Source organism: Acomys russatus, chromosome 4, assembly GCF_903995435.1.
Source record: "Acomys russatus chromosome 4, mAcoRus1.1, whole genome shotgun sequence".
Taxonomy (NCBI): domain Eukaryota; kingdom Metazoa; phylum Chordata; class Mammalia; order Rodentia; family Muridae; genus Acomys; species Acomys russatus.
In genome coordinates this window covers 84,923,675-84,941,632 of record NC_067140.1, presented here as the reverse complement: position 1 = coordinate 84,941,632, position 17,958 = coordinate 84,923,675, and the positions used below count along the sequence as shown (strand labels likewise).

The 17,958-nt window shown below is 43.4% G+C and overlaps 1 protein-coding gene across 2 annotated transcripts in view; it reads right to left on the bottom strand.

Moving 5' to 3' along the window:
* Syndig1 (synapse differentiation inducing 1) overlaps positions 1-17,958 on the bottom strand; it is a 160,681-nt gene that overhangs the window by 85,189 nt on the left and 57,534 nt on the right. For both annotated transcript variants that reach the window (XM_051144796.1, XM_051144797.1), the window contains exon 2: positions 10,158-10,715. In XM_051144796.1, the coding sequence (XP_051000753.1) occupies positions 10,158-10,637 (480 nt within the window). In that variant the 5' untranslated portion in view covers positions 10,638-10,715. The remainder of the gene's footprint in view (positions 1-10,157; positions 10,716-17,958) is intronic.

Genomic DNA, 17,958 nt, shown 5'->3' with positions numbered 1-17,958 from the left:
ATCAAATGGCATTATTACATACCTCAGCCCCTCTACTGACACATATAAGATTAAAAAAATATGGAACATGGTGACACAGTATGCGAGATAGTAAAGTAAAGAAACTGCCTACATGGTAGGTGTGGTGGCTCACGCCTTTGGTCCCAGCACTTGATGTGAGTTCAAGGCCAGCCTGGTCTACAAAATGAGTCCAGGACAACCAAGGCTACACAGAGAAACCCTGTAAAAAGAAAGAAAGAAAGAAAGAAAGAAAGAAAGAAAGAAAGAAAGAAAAAGATAAAAAGAAAGAAACTGCCTATACAACCACTCATTATTGGGGAAATTGTTTTTATTGAGAATAAGAGAGAGAAAATATTCAGAGGCATTTGTAAGAGTCCAGAGCAGAGAGAAAAGAAAGCAGACTGGGCATGGCCAGGGCTAGGGGAGTGGAAGAGCAGGAGAGGATAGTAGAGATAAAGAGGAGGGAACAAGGGAGAAAGGGAGGGAGGGAGGAAGAGAGAGAGAGAGAGAGAGAGAGAGAGAGAGAGAGAGAGAGAGAGAGAGAGAGAAAATGTGACTGAGAATAGAAAGAGAAGGAAAAGTAAGCATAGCCAGGTTGTGAAAAGGGCGAGTAGCTGCAGAGAGGGAAGCCAATGAGCTGAAAGAAGTTTAGAGTAGAAGGAGTGAGAAAGGCTAGGATGCTAGCATGAACTTTAAAGTGTATAAAAGGTGCTTGTGATACTGAGGGAACATGGAGGCCAGCTTGGGCTTTAATATGTGGGTGTATGTCAGTTGGAGAGCCATATGTCCCTTCTGATAGAGGTAGGAAAAATGACTCCCTTTGGGGTGGGAAAACCTCATTTCGCAAGTTCCTAAGGAATTCTGGTTTTTATCTAACTGCCAGAAATCCTTCTTAGGACAGCTTGAGCTCATTTCTGGATATATGGATTTCCTAAGACCTAAAAAGATGCCTAGGTTATATAGTTCAATAAAATCTTATACCCCAAATTAAAATAGTCATAGTACTCTGCTAATCATGTTTATATTAGATAATATATTTCATGTCTCTGTAAATAAGGGTGGAGAACATAGCTTAATGGGTAAAGTACTTGCCATGCAAGTATGGGATCCTCAGTTTGAATCCCCAGGACACACATACAGCTGGACATGACAGCACACGCATTTATGATTGTAATGCTTCTACAGAGGGGTAGAAGGTTAAGACAGAAGAATATCCAAAAGCTCATGGGCTGGTTAGTATGTCATATGTTTCAGAACAAAAAAATGAACAAAAGCAAAGCAAAACAACAACAACAACAAAAATAATACGAGAACTTGTATCAAACAATGTAGAAGACAAACACAGACATATACAGAGATAATAAATAATTTATATGGAAATTGTATTCGGTATTGACTCTAGACTGGCAAATACGTTTTCTTGAAGGTAAAGTTCACTCCTGGGTGAACCAAAGTTATCTGTACAATGTTTTCTCCACAGAGCAAAGTGCAAGCAGTGCTAGAGCACTAGAAAATCATGCAGGGTCACAATGATATGAAACAGTTCCTTTGCATGTGACCCAACACTGACCCCAAAGAAACAGGAGTATCTAAATGTAATTTTTCTTAGATACATTATCTCAAGAGGAAAACATGAATAGCTTAATCTTCTAATGCCATACATAGTGATTTGTCATATTATTTAAAGATAATTAATTTGATTAAAGTTCTTAGCCTAATCATAAGCCATCTGTTCTCATTTGCTTTGTGTTGCTATGATAAAACACCAACCAAAAGGCTAGAGAGATGGCTCAGTGGCTAAGGTCACTGGCAGTCCTTGCAAAGGACCCAAATTCAATTCACAGCACCTACATAGTGGCTCAGAAAGGTCTGTAACTTCAAGGGATCCAACAGGCTCATTCTGGGTCTAGGGGCACTGCATGTACATGGTACACAGATATGCACAATGTATATCTAAATAAATTTAAAACAAGACAAATGAAATAAACTTGGGGAAGAAATGAGGATTTATTATACCTTGGAAGTTAGAGTTCATCATCAAGGGAAGCTCAGGAAGAAATCTGGAGGCAGGAACTGATGCAGAAATCACAGAAGAATGCCATTTACTGGCTCATTCCCTCTGGCTTACTCAGCTACCTTTCTTATACAGCACAGGACTTCCTACCTAGGGATGGTACCCTAGGTAGTATGGACCTACAGTGGTATTGACCCTTCTACCTAAATCAGCAATCAGGAAAATGCCCTCCAGACATGCTCACAGGTCATCCAGTAGAGGAAAAATTTTAACTTAAGTTTCTTCTTCCCAGGTATCTTGAGCTTGTGAGCAATAAAAACCAACCAATGTACTATTTGTTCACTTCTAAACACCCTCTGTCCACATCTGCCACATCTGGTGCATGCTGAGATTTGCATGTCCAGGATTTCACATAATTTTCCTGCAAATCCTCACTTGAGTTCTTGGAAGCGAGGTAGAAAGAAGGCAAATTCTGTCTGTAGAAACTCAAAAAATAGTAAACAACATCCAGATCAGGGCTCTCAAGTGCATCAAAGGCCAACAGTATACCAATGATATTTATCTGTGGAAAACGATTGAATTTTGAATAAGAACAGATGGGTTCTGCTGTTCTTGTGGGATGCGAGATGCCTTCTCTCGGTCTGGTCCCTGAAGCGTTTCTTTGAGGACAGTGATGGCTTAAGGAAAGTAGATTTACTAGGAGGAGGGACTAAACTGATGGAAGCAAAAAGTTGTAATCCATGCCCAGTTATGAGGGGGAAGTCTAAGGCTACAGTCTTGGACCAAGTGTCAAGTTGAGTCTAGTCAGACATTTAATAGAGAACATCTGAAAATGAGAGAACCATAGAGAGGCTGTATAAGCTCACGTCTCATCCAGGCTAACCTTAGGGCAAATCAAGGGATGAAGGAGGATGTAGCAAGGTTGACAGCGGAATTTGGGACAAGCTGAAAGCTGTTGGAGTATATCCCCAGCAATGTAGGATCTGTGGGCATATTGAAAGCACCATGTGCTGGACTCAATTCCTAACCAGTAATGATATTAATACCAGGACATCAGCTATAATGGAACAGGGGAGCAGTAGGGAGAGAAAGGCACACACAACTGGAGTAATATCATTGGCCAAATACCACAGAAGAAAAAAGCTTGTCCATACTTAGTCCAGGAAAGTCATTAACAAATCATATAATAGGGATAAGTTTAAAGAGAAAGGACTAAGTAATCTACATTTCAAGTAAAAAAAAAACAGATGTGCATTTGGCAGGAAAAGGAAAACTCCACTGAAACTATTGCAAATATATTCCGAGACTATAGGAAGCCATATTTAAGAATACAAGAGAACAAGATGACAATGACTCAACATCTTACTAGGAAAGGGAGAGAAACTACTATCAAGTCACTAGATAGCAGATTGAAAATGTAATCTGAAATAAATTAAGATAAAATAATAAAACCTTCCTCAAGAAGGACTCAACATAGAAGAATCTACATACTTGAGAGACAGATTTAGCATGAACTTGGGCAGAGAAAGGCGATGTTGCAAGAGAGTTCTCACATATCAGCATAGCTACAATAGCTAACACCATCCTCAACTATAAAACTGTCTGCCCTCCTCTCTCACCCATGATCAGAAAAAGGCAAGTTGTTCATTTTAACTACCTTGTCAATACAACGATATAAACAAACTATCTAAAAAACAAAAACAAAAAGATGAAAGAAAAGAAAATCTTCCAGAATCACTATACCCAAATCAGCCCAAGTCCCCTTGCTCTATCATTATATGATTAATCCCTCATATGTGAAGCCAGGAAAATCAATTTCCAAAACATCTTTTTTATTTTCTGAATTTGTTTTGCCTCCCTCTCGATCAAAATTGTCCATCCTATTCATACTGTTTGAATCTCTTAGTTGTCCTGTGCACGTATGTTGGCACACAGCCTCTGGTGTAGCTGTAGTCACAAGAGTCAGGAGTCTCTGGGGGTTCTCAGAAGCCAACAAGTGGTCAGTGACAAGCCCAGCACTGTTTCTTGCAGACTCTGCACAATGCTGAAACAGAATTTTGCCATAGTATACCTTCTCCCCAAAACAAAACAAGACACCATCATGGTCATTCGGAGGAAGAACCTGGAGTTAGCATATCTATTTTATCTCCAAAGGTTCTAGTAAAATCAATATATATGATGTTGGAAGGGCTTCTAGCAGGTGCCAGCCCTCACTAGGGTGAGACCTTAGTGTTCCCTATCTTCTGTGTTAGGAGCATTATAAGAAACAATTTGCAAAGTGCCTGGCATAGAGCCAGTGCTCTGAGAATGCCCCATGTTCCCCCCTTTTTACCACAATGAAGAAAAAAAGACTCAGACCCCATGGACAGCTTTAGACAGTGTTCTATGTGCTTTAGAGTTTGCACAGATGTGCATTGAAACTAGGGAGTTGAGTTGACAGTCACATGTCTTGTGACTCAGGTCAGCACTGCCAACAGCAGGAGGGCAGTGAAGCCCTCCTGAAGGAGAATCTAACTACTTCACTTCACTCCTCAGCTTTAATTCCAGTTGCATGTTTTGTAGAATTGTTCTATTATGTGTCCCTGTAATCCTGCTGCTTGAGCTTCTCTGTGTGCAATGAGAAGTGGCTTCCTGCTGTAGGTGTTCCTGAAAGCTGCAGGTTTTAGCTGAGGGCTGGGAAGCAGATGAAGTAATGGTCACATACCTTCCCAGCCCTTAGCTAAAACCTGTAGCTTTCTCCTACCAGAGAGGAGGTTGGACACCAAGCCCAGTTATTACCACACAGACTGTCCTGAAGAAACCAGTAACACGCTTGTCTGGTGAGACTATGTGGTGAGCAATCCGTAAAAACCACTGGGAGGTCCCTCAGCTCTCCCTCATGCCATACCAAACCACATCCTGCTCCAGGTGTTAACTAGTAGCAGGAAAGATGGCAAACACCTGATGCAGCAGTGAACTCTTCCATGGATCTTCTTGAAAGGCTCTGTAAAGCCCATGCATGACACTCCCAGAATCATAAAGTCAGATGCAAGACAAAAACTCCAGACGTCATCTCAGAATTGTGGCCGGATGGGAAGGGCTCTCTTGGATCCAGGATTTCCTTGTACAGAAGAGGAGCTGGTGAGTATCATGCCACTCAGCACCCAGGAGCTCCAGCTCTTAAGCATCCTGGTGGAAAGAATTATTAAGCACAGCTGCCAAGCTAATCAACCAACAGTTAACTATGGACAATGAGTGAGCCCAGAGGGACCAGCAGACCAACCACCTAGCTAAGCTCAACCCAAAGTGTTGACCTCATGGCAAATGTTTGTTTTAAGTCACTAAGTCATAAAAACTATTTGTTACACAGCAAATGACAGCCAACATGTGTCTATTGACTATTTCATAGAATTGGGGGGGGGGCACCACAGAATAGTTAATGCATGTTTTTCTTTTCTTTCTTTCTTTTAAAAAATTTCTTCTATTTTTTATTCAGAAAAAAATGTAGTAACTATTCCACTCCTTGGAATATACCCAGAAGATGCTCCAGCACACAACAAGAAAATTTGCTCAACCATGTTCATAGCAGCCTTATTCATAATAGCCAGAACTTGGAAACAGCCTAAGTGTCCATCAGTAGAAGAATGGATAAAGAAACTGTGGTACATATACACTATGGAATACTACTCAGCTATTAAAAACAAGGATTTCCCGAAATTTGTGGATAAATGGATTGAGCTAGAAATGATCATAATGAGTGAGTTACCCCAGAAGCAGAAAGAATCAAATGGTATATACTCACTTATATCTGCATACTAGCCCAAGGGGCATGTCCCACGAAAGCCTTCACTTACCAGGAAACTGGGACAGAGGGGAGGACATCCTATTGGGACTTTAAATGAGAGAAGCAGGGGAGAATAGCATAGTAGAAGGATCCAGAGGGTCCTAGAAACCTATAAGTAGAACATTATGATAGGCAGATTTGGGCCCAGGGGTTCTGCTCAAACTAAGGCACCAGCCAAGGACAATACAGGCAGTAAACTTTAAATCCCTCCCCAGATTTAGCCAATGGTCACAACATTCTCCACAGTTGAGTGGAGAGTGGTATATGACTTTCTTATGCACTCTGGTGCCTCACATTGGACCATGTCCCTTGCAGGGGGAGACTTGGTGGCACTCAGAGGAAGGACAGCAGGTTACCAAGAAGAGACTTGATACCCTATGAGCATATACAGGGGGAGGTAATCCCCCTCAGGAACAGTCATAGGGGAGGGGAATAATGGGAAAATGGGAGGGAGGGAAGAATGGGAGGATACAAGGGATGGGATAAACATTGAGATGTAACAAGAATAAATTAATTTAAAAAATTATAATAAAAAATATTAACAACAACAACAAAAAATAAATAAATAAATAAAAATGTAATAAAATCACCAACAATAGGCTCCTGCTATACCCAAAGAATGATTTTGAGACCATGCCTTTGTTTTCCTAGACTTCTTGTAGCTCCTTAAAACCCACCACTGGGGTCTCAAATAGCTCTGAGGAACTGAGAGTGGCTATACTATGTCCTGATTTAGTATCCGCAGAGTCTGTGGGTGGTAGGTTTGTCTTAGTCTTGGTGATAACCAGAAAGTTTGTCTAAATGCCCAAGTGAACATTTTAGACACTGTCCTGTCCCATCTATGTTATTGGGAAGGCCCTTTATCTGACCAAAGTAGAAATATCAGTGTGTTGTATCAAGTAGTTAAAAACTGCTTTAAACTATGAACACAGAGTAATACTATCACTATGATTAAATATTCCAATTGCCAGGGCTGGAGTGATGAATCAGAGTTTAAGTGCACTGTCTGCTCTTCCAAAGGTCCTGAGTTCAATTCCCAGCAACCACATGGTGGTTCACAGCCATCTATAGTGAGATCTGCTGCCCTCTTCTGGCATGCAGGCATATATGAAGGTGCAACACTGTATACTTAAATAAATAAATATTTAAAAAAATATTCTAATTGCCTGATTCTTAAAAAGAATTGCTTCTCGTGATTGCCAATGCCACTGCTATAGGACAGCAAAGCATTTAGGTGGTACAGCTCATTTCCTTTGGCCCCTGAGCTGCCCATCAAAGCCCTGAACTTATTACAACAGGGAAGTCGGGCCCTCTTAACACTACCAACCAATTTTTTACTAAAGAAACTGTTTCTGGGTAGATGTCAGACCTCTGCAGAGCTCCAAAACAAAAAAACACCTAGAATGGAGCCTATTTTAAAATGGACTGCTAAAAACATGGATCTAGACAGAGCATGAATCAAAACAAGTGCATTTAAATATTGGTTGTTCAGTTGCAAGCTCAACCAGATACAGACACAAATGTTAAGGAGGAAGCAAATGCTTAGGCCTTTCTGAAGCCTCCAAAGTGAAGCTGGCTGAGGCCTAAGAAGATACAGAATCACCTCCTCCACTTTTAATGATGCTGACATATAGTCTATTGTTCTAAAAATATATGAATCTGTCAGGAGGGGAGGAGGAAATAAAACATACATAAGTGGAAAGAGGATAATGGAGACATTCAGAAACTTCCTTCACAGTTTCAGACTAGCCAATATTCCACACCATGACTGCAAGGACATAGTGTACCCTGGAGCTGATTTTCCAGAAGCTCTTAGCAGAGCTGCAGTGCTCTGTGGGCCTCTCTTCTCATAGCCAATCAATGACAAACTTACTTCACCTTTGAAGTATGTCTTTCCCACTGCTAATGCTATCCTGATTTCCTCTCTGCATCTCTTAAAATAACAGGGCTCTGTGCCTCCAGTTTTCTGTCTCCTCCTTCTGTTTCCCCTCCATCTCTCCCACGTCCTCTTCCCACTCTATAGCTACAGCAGATTCCCAAAACACACCTTGTTTGTCTTTGGATTAATAGTGCTGTGACAAAACACCATGACCAAAGCAACTTGGGGAAGAGAGGGTTCATTCCCCTTACAGTTCTCTACAACAGTTCCTTTCCAAAAGCAGTGAGGGTAGGAACTCAAGCTGGGTTGGAACCTGCAGGCAGGAACTGATGCGGGGGGGGGGGGGCATGGAGCACGCTGATTATTGGCTTGTTCCTTATGGCTTGCCTAGCCAGCCTTCTTATAGAACCCAGGACCACCAGCCCAAGGATGGCACCACCCACGATGGGCTGGGCCCTCCCCCATCAACCACTAATTAAGAAAATGCCTTGCAGGCCTACCTACAGCCTGATCTTATAGAGGCATTTTCTTCTTTTCCTTTTTTTTTTTTTTTTTTTTTTGAGACAGAGTTTTTTTTTTCTGTGTGTCTCTGGCTGTCCTGGAACTCACTTTGTAGACCAGGCTGGCCTCGAACTCACATCGATCCACCTGCCTCTGCCTCCGAGTGCTGGGATTAAAGGCGTGTGCCACCACACCCGGCCTAGAGACATTTTCTTAATTGAAGGCATTTTCTTCTCAATGACTTCAGCTTGTATCAAATTGACATAAAACTAGCCAGAACATTGTCACAGCCTTCCTGACTGGAATCTTCCTGTGGTTCTCTACAGCCAAAGGTAAAAGTCAAAGCCTGCAGACTCAGTTCCTCCATGTAGTGTCCCGGTTTCTCTGTGGTATTTTGTTGATTAAACCTTAGTGTATTCCGATTCTTGGTCACTCCAAACTTTTTAATTTGGAATATGTCAGCGTGGGCCACAGTGTGTGGCATAGTGGGGACACTGGAACCAAGGGGCATGAAAGGTATAGATGATCTTGGATTCCTCAGCCCTGTCCAGTGTTTCTGACAGCTCACTTCGGCTTGTCACCTGCCATTCTCTTTCATAGCTTAGCGAGTGACTTTTCTGAATCCAGTCTCCCTTAGATGCTTAAGGTTCTGGGTGGCAGGATCTCACTTCCCTCTCAGGCAGGCTTCCTCCATAGTTGCCATGCCCACAGGCATTAGTATTTCCATTCAGTTCTATTCAAGGCCAGCTGCTCCTGTGCTTGCCATATCTCCTAGGGCTGGCATCCTTTCACAATTACCCATCAAGCCTTCATATATTTGTTCTCATGATACAGGATAGGGGTTCCACTTCTGTAATTATCTCTGACATCTTCTCACTCAAACCACAATGGCAGACCCACATGCTCTTTGGGTACTGTTTTCAGAGCCAGCAAGACCTCCTTAATCAGAATTTCTGAGTAAAATTCAAGCTACCCTTGTGTTACTTGCTTCCAAGATTCAAACAGGGCAGGCAGATTTAGACACTTACTCTTGGCCAAACCCCGAGGGTTTGGAAAACTGCAGAGACTTCACACGGGCATTAGTACAGAAACCAAAGCTCACATGTTCTAGCTTCCCTCAGGCTCTGGCTGGCCTCATGCCCATCTTTTCCTGTCAGTGTTGTAAGAGGGTATAAAGGTCTCTGCCTATGGAGGTGGCTCTTCAGAGACCTGCCAGTGGCTCTCACAGGCTTCCTTCCTCAACACTGTACTCAAGTCCCTGTAGAAAACAATTTGTTCTCTACTCTTCCTGCCATGCAGTGGCCTTTCCATGACTCTTACACACCACATTCATGGAAACTACTGTGTCATATCTTACAGAGTCCTGCTTGTATGTCTCTGTGTGTGTGATTGAATCAACCACTAAAGTGGATTTAGGTACATAGTTCAATGGGCCAGTGCTCTCCCAGTATGTGAGAGACCCCAGGTTTAATTCCTTTATCTCCCTCTTAAACTTCTATTACTTGTTCTGGAGAGTTCTGAGATAGCAATGATCTACTAGTAGAAACTTCAGGTGTCAAACTAAGAGACAAATTACAACAGTAAAATACTTCCCCAATTGTCCCCACACCGTGTGTCTCTAGCCTCATGTGTCTCTTTTCTTGTGGGTTATTCCGTGGCAACATCCCCAACTTCCCTGCCATCCAGCGCTGGTGTCTGTCACCCCACCCAGAGGACTACCACCATAGGTCACCTTTGACCAGAATCACTGCCACAGCTCCCAGCCTTTTCCCATTCCTTCCATCCTACACAAAAGCTCAGGAGTAAAGTGGTACCAAGCATACCTTCTGCATTTCTGCATGATAATTTCATTCCCTGGCTTCTGCTGAGCACTCACAGGTATCCCCCTTGGGCCCCACAGCCCCAATCCCAGAAGGTTCCCAACAAGCACACCCTCTGACCTCAAGCTCCTGTAGCTCTTCCTCCTCCTCCACATCATAGGATAGTGTGTGGATTTTGATGTCATCAGCTGAGAGGTCGATGAATTTTCCATCTGGGTACTCTAGGCTGTCTTTGGTGGGTGATCGGTCCTCAATGAAGGTAGTCTCACAGCAGTCAGTGGCCATGCCATCCCCCCAGGAGCGGAGTACACCATCTGAGTAGAGGATGATGTTGGGACGATAGTGGGACTCCACAGACTGCTGTAGTGTGTTTGGGTCCAGCAGCTGCTGCACTGGCTCACTTCTGCCTCCATCCAGGCTGCCTGATGCTGCATTGGCCACTAGCCTGTGGCTCTGGTACTGAGGTGCTGGGTAAACAGACACCAGACCATCCCTGCTCTCAGCCATGAAGTTTCTGGTGTTAATTAAGCCATTCCTTTTGCCAGAGTCACTGATCTTACTGTGTACCAGAACACTCTTCTGTTCAACGATGCCATCCATGGTAGATTCCCTCCCTGCTGGGTGTCAGGCTGGCAGGCTGTACTCACCAGTTACACGAGCCCCATAGGACCCATTTCCCTGGAGAAGCAGGAAACAGAGAGTGAAAATTACGCAAAACTCATCACACAGATCCACATTGCGTCAGAGTTTACTAGTCATCTGACATGCATAGTCATGTTAGATATGCATATGGAGTCAGATAAATACACAGTCCATCCTGTTCTGTGAATTTTGAAAAGGCCCTATTAGAGTGCCATTCAGATTATGCCAGAAGTCAATTATCTACATCTCTATGAAGTCTTTGCTTCCAAATGGAGGATGCTGCAGAACTGGATCTACTGCAGCCCTCCAGAAGCATCTGCCTGTCAGCAGACATCCTGAAACTCTGAGAAACTCAATCACATTAGCATCCCAAGATCTACAGAGAAATAGAATTGTGTGTCTGCAATGGAGGGTAATGCTCCCAAGTACACACCATTTATTCAAGCAGGAGAACACACCAAAGGAAGACACAGTTTAAAATGATATCCTGCACAGATATATAAAAACATTAATGTCAGGAAGACCATGCCACTAGATTGTGTGTGGACCCAGTTCCACACTGAAGGCATATTTAATGGACATACCATTGCATTCTTGTGTACCTCGTAGATGGGCACCAAACTCATACATAAACACTGACTCCAAATTGCTCCCTCCTTAGATAATTTTACCATCTAGACTTGCACAATGTAGAAAGAGGGAGAGGAAGGAGAGAGAGGAAGGGAGAAAAAGGAGACAGAACCTTAAATTTCTAAGAAATGTAATACATGCCCTGTCTCATACCACATGTTAATAACCATTGTATGTAATAACATCTCATGTGGGCTGAGGACATGGCACAATTAGAATAGTGTCTGCCACGCAAGCATGAGGACCCGAGTTTGATCCGAAGAGCCCACATGAAAGACCAATGCCAGGTGTTGTGCTGCATACCCCCTATTGCAGCACTGCAGTGGCAGACAGGTGGCTCCCTGGTCAGCTGGTCTAGCTGAATCAGCAAGCTCCAGGTTCAGTGAGAGACCCTGGCTCAAAAAACTAAGGTGGAGACTGATTGAGGAAGACACCTGAAGTTAACTTCTGACCTTCACATACATACACATGTGTATACACACACATGAATATGGATACACACACAAAAGTTCCGTCTCAGGCTCCTCTAGCACTGACATTTTCTATAGCATTTATGTATTTTCTAATTATAGATGTTTTATTGTATATGGTGGTAAATACAGTGATCTAAAATTGCACTCTGATGAAAGGAAGAGGAGAGGAGAAGACCTTTGTGACTAATTGAAAATTCTGAGATCAGATTCAAATAGCGAGGTCAAACTATAGCATATACACTGAGAGATAATAAGAATTATTAATGTGAAACCATGAACAGTTTAAGAGGGGTCACAATGCACCATCACCTCTGCTTATGTAGTTTTGACATGTCTATCTCCAGAGATTTTTTACAATTTGAGAACAAAAATCTTGGATTAAAACTACTTGAAGAGAGATTTTGTAGGGTTGCCTGTAACACACCAAGGGTAAAATGTTTGAGGACCACTTCTATGCTCCACATTTTCAAGGAAACCACAAGTTGTTTCTGGGATATTTCTGGTCCCTTCTTTCTCCGTCTACAGAGAGGGCCTTGTCTTGCTCTCCAGCATTTCACTGTGGCTTGGTGGGTACTAGCAAGCCAAGAGAAATCTTGAAGACCCAGCTTCTCAGCCTGAGTTCCTTCTACAAAGACCTTGTAAATATCTTGGTAACAGATCCTGATTGCCTTTGTTTAAGTTCAGCCTCTTCCATTGAATTGTATTCTTTTGGACAACCAGAAGTAACCTTTCTATTGGTTAGAGTGCTCCTGTAACCTCTTCCTGTCTTTTTAAAAATGTTATTTATTATCATTTATTCACATTACATCCCGATTATTATCCCCTCGCTCTTATGTTCCCGTTCCCACCCTCCCTCCTTCTTCCACCCTATTCCCCTCCCCTAGACCTCTGACAGGGGGCACCCTTCTCTCCTACCACCTGACCTCAAGCCTATCAGGTCTCATTAGAATAGCCTGCATTCCCCTTCCTCTGTGTGCTTGCAAAGCCACCCTGCCAAGGGGCAGTGATCAAATGGGGTGGGGGAGGAGGGAACCAGAGTTAACATCAGAGGGAGTCCCCGCTCTCCTCCCTCTGCCAACATGGAGAATGAGCTGTCCATTGGCTACATCTGAACCAATGCCCTTGCTTGCAATGCCCTTGGTTGGCGCATCATTTTGTGCAGGAATTTTCAGGCAAATGGATGGAACTAGAAAAGATCATCCTGAGTGAGGTAACCCAGACCCAGAAAGACACACATGGTATATACTCACTTATAAGTGAATATTAGCTCAACATAGATGTCCTCTGAGAGACTTCACCCAGCGGGGGACTATGATAGATAATGGGACTCACGCTGCACTCTGGGTGAAGCACTGAGAGTTGCATGGAAGAGTTGGGAGATGGGAGGAACTGGAGCAGTCAGGAGCTCCACAAGGAGACCATCAAGCCCAGCGGATCTGGACCTGAGTGGGGGTGAGGGGTGTCTTTCATTGCATGTTTTGGTGCCAATTTGATAGGGGCTGAGTCAGCATCCTCCTTCTACCCAGACAGACAAAAACTTAAGACCAAGGAAATCAGTGGCATATTTTCCCTGTCTTGCACAAGGTATAGAGCCAGCAGTCAGTGACTGTGTGTTGAAATAAACTGTCTTTAGTATTATGTGATTAGACTAAGCACTAATGCTGTCTCCCTGAGTTGTCTGTGCACTAGAAGTGGGTTCAACACTAAGGTGTCTTGAGGCGTGGTTTCTTTCAGATTCCCTGTAGTTTGTTGCTCAAAGAGTTTCTGACACACAGCAGTCTCAGTGCAAGCTGGGAGTTGGTTAGAAATGTAAAAGAGCTGAGGTCTAGCTTAGGGAGACAGAACACACTTAGTAAACATTGGGTCCATCCCCTGCTCCACACATATGCACACAGGACACATGCCCAGCAGATGATGCATCAGAATACACACCTCTTGGATCACAATCTGCATTCATATACGATCTCTGCATCCCAATCTGCACATGAGGCCTTAAGGCTTGTTGGGGTAGGTGGTATGTATGGGTAAGGGGCTTACACTATTCTATGGGACAAGTTGCTTGATTTTACAGTTGATTATTTACTTGCTTTTTTGTTGTTGTTTTATTTTGAGATTATAACATAATTACAGTATTTTCCCTTACCTTTCTTCCCTCCAAACCCTCTCATACACCCTCCCTACTTTTCTCTTTTTAATTTTTATCGCATGCATAAATATACACATACATGGAGATATATGTATATAAGTGAGTATATGTATATATACTAAAAAACAAACAAGTAAAAGCCTCACAGAAGCCACTCTGTGAAAGGAAATCATAAGGCAACATGAGGAGACCCCTCCTGTAGCTAGTTAACTCCACAAGATCAGCTCCTTAGTTGTCCCTACACCACAGGCGACAAAACTGCTAAGACTCAGTTTAACTTCCTCAGCCCTTTGTCACAGGTGTGGGAGACAGGCATGGAGCACAGGTTTGGAGTCACAGGCCTACTTCATAAAAGATGAACTCAAAGTACAGCTGGCCTGACTCCAATTTCCACAAAGGCTAATGAGGCAGCTGTTTTACCTGACACTGCTTCTGAAGACTCATGGGAACCTTGTTACAAGTTCCCTCCCCAGCAAAATAAAAGGTAGCAAAGGGCTACGGTGGAGTTCCTGCCCCACTCCATTCCCACTTTCGCTTGTTTCCTTTGTGCCCTATTTGGTCATTGATTCTTGATGTTTCTACTGCTGTTAGTCTAGAACTAGATGCTCTCTCTACATAGATCCTCTTCTGTCTCCCGCTTCAAATAGCCATCCCCTTGCTTCATCCCCTGGATGCCATTCAGGGATCAGGACCCGTGTTGGTCCTGGTAATGCCAGAGATTCAGCTCACTCTGCCCAACTGGTCAGATGAAGTTTTATTTACAAATGAAGAAATATGATACTGGATGCTCCTGTTACTGCCCTGTGTGTAACAGGGACTCCGTGTTTCTGTTTGTCTCTCACTGTCTCTCTCTGGCTCTGTTTCTGTCTGTCTGTCTGTCTCTGTCTCTCTCTGTCTCTGTCTTTCTCTGTCTCTGTCAGTCTCTCTCAACTCTGTCTGTCTCTGTCTGTCTCTCTCTCTCCCTCTCGTGTTGTGTGTGTGTGTGTGTGTGTGTGTGTGTGTGTGTGTGTGTGTGTGTGTGTGTGTATTGTATTGTATTGGGGCAGTTATTTTTAATTCATCAAAACATAATTAACAGGAGATGTTTATAAAGTATTCTCTAGATTTACTCATGTTAGCACATTCAAAAAATACATGAACAATGATATTTGGGGTCATGACCAATCAAGCCAACCACCTATCTCCTGAGGATTGTGGGTATAAGGCTCTGTTGGCATCTGATCTTCTGAAGCACTCTCTTGAATGCTGATTGCCTTCTGAGGCCCCAAGTTCAATTCATCTCCCACTGACTCTGTTTCATGCCCTGAGATTCAGGATGTCCATGGCTCACTCTCTATGGAGCTCATATCTGGTTTTTGTTTTGTTTGTTTTTTGTTTTTGGGTATGGTTTTTTGGTTTTTAGAGACAATGTTTCCTTGTTCTGTAGACCAGGCTACCAGGCTAGCCTCAAACTAATAGAGACCTCCCTGCCTATATCTGTTTTGAACTTGCCTTTGAGTGTTTGAGAGTCCTTGGGGTGGGGGGAGCTACCACCTTGTCTTTATCTGGCACCCAGTAATTTCCATGCCATCTCTTTCTGCCTAGTAATTCCCATTTGGTCCACCTCAGACATCTCTTTCTTTCAAAGGAAAGCCAAGCATCAAGGGTCTCACAGTGCCCCATTCAAGCTGCCACAATGTGCCTACAATGTTCCTAGACACCACTCTCAGGTCAGACCCTTTCAGCCACCTTCACCCTTCCCAAGGCAAACCCTACATCCTTCACCTGATCCATAAGTGCTTTAAGAGTAATAAGCAGTATTTGGTCAATACTAATCCACATTGGATCTCACAGTAAGTGTGCCAAGAACTTTACTGATAAAACCAGAGCATTATTTTTATTCAATGAAGAAAAATCTCTTGTTCAATAACTGGACCAATGAGCTGTGCAAAAGATCACCTATCTCAGATTAGTCTGTGAAATCTAGTGGTTTCTCTTGATTCATAGAGAAAACTTTCATTTACAAAGAAGCTATTTAGTTAGAGATTCTGCATTTCTTAGCAGGAAGCATATCACTACACAATCTCCTAGAACTTGCCTTTGGCAATAAACGCTGCCATTTGAATTTCATCAACAAGGTGTTGGCACAGAAGCCAGAAGAGAACATCAAGCCACTATGGACTTGATTAGGAAAAGAGATGGCTCTTTTCATCTTAGTCTGGTTTGTGTTGCTATGGTAAAAGACTTGAGGTTGGATAGCTTGTCAAGAGAGGTTTGTGTGGCTCATGAATCTCGTGTCTGAAGAGTCCAAATATCATGGTGTCAGCCTCCTGGTGAAAGTGAAAAGGCATGGAAGGGCCAAGCCCACAGATTACCATGGCTTTATAATATGCTTTTGAGAGTACTTATCCAGCCTTGGTCCCTTCCCAAGAGACAGCATTGATCTGTTCATGAGGGCAGAACCTGAGTAAACTAATTACCTGCCTGGCCTGTTAGTGGCATCTCAATACCTCTGAAAAAAGGACCGTTGCAAAGACTTCCATGCATAAATCTTTGGACAATGAACCACATTCAAACACAGTCCCATCACTTCTCTAGTTTATTTAAGGTTTATGATATCTAAAGACCATAGATGTGTGGATTTTAGAAGCTTTCTAAAGCTGAACAGAGGCCACCAACCTGCAAATAAGAAGTATTTCTTAGTGCAAGTGAAAGCCAGCTTTTGGTTGAGGAAAATGGCTTCAGAGCAACCCAGCCAGCTCCTCATAGCACAGCTGAACTCAACTACCAATGCAAATTAACCTGTGAAAGAGTCAAAATGGAGAATCCAGATCATCCCTCGGAAGCAGGAGAAGAAAGGAAATGGCTGTGCATCAAACCACTAGCATGTGGCAAGGACAAAGCAGCACAACTGTTCATCCACTTAACAAGAATCCAGTGACATCAACTGAGTGAATGCTCTGGAGGAGGGGGTCATGGACACCCGCAGAACAGGAGAAAGACGGGTTTGCCCAAGCGCTATGGTGGGACAAGGGCTAGGGACAAGGTGAAATGTGCCTGGTAGGAAGAAGCATATGGGCAGTAACCTAGTTTGGGGATAAAGATTTTCCATTTAAGGAAAGCCCTGAAGGGTGGAGTGGAGTTAGTTTGGTTACACAGAGAAGGGCATGATCCATGCCATATGTTTAGGGCCCTGAGGCAGGAAACAGACAGGACAAAGCACAGGACAGCTGGACTACATACAGGCTAAGGAGAGAAAATAGGGAGACAGGGGCAGGAGCTCCATGCTGTCACCTCCAGGATATACACCCGAGACCCAGATTTTTCTCATTGTGTAATAAGGGAGGGAAAGAAGGGAGGATGGAGACTCTTGCTTCTAAGATTCAGACAAGGAAAGGGTGGGGCCATGACGGTAAGCTCATACATACCAGACGAGCTGACCTAATAGGTGTCTCTCCCCATGTAGGCCTCCACTGCTTAGGAGCTGATGGTACCTGTCAGATCAGGCCAGTGGTGTTTCAGGCTGTCTCCTGCAGTTTCATCTAGCCAATGGATAAATGCCCTAGCACCAGTATCATAGTGTACCACTAAGATATGGCGATGTTGATGTCAGTGTCGTATCTTTCCCCCAGGCCTTCCAGGGGTCTGGGCCTCAGTTTCCCAGAGGTCAATTTACTGGACGACTCACAGCTTTTCATTTCCTTGCTTCCCCAGACCCTACTAAGTTATTTTTCCCCATTTGTTTATTTACAGCCTGATGCCAGCCCTCTCTCTTTTCTCCTCCCAATCCCATCCTCATCCTCCCCCCATTCCTTTCTCCTTCTTCTCTGAGAAGGGGAGGCCGCCAAGGGATATCAGCCCACCCTGGTACCTTAAGTAGCAACAGGACTAAGTGCATCCTGGAAAGAAGACACTAACTCCATTTTGTGCTTGGTCTCCATTATAGGACCAGGCCTGACCTAGGCCTGACTACGAAAAATCATCAATTCCAGGAAAAATTCCCCACCCCAGGAATAGCCAAGCAGAGAAATGGGTAGCTAGGAGATAACCA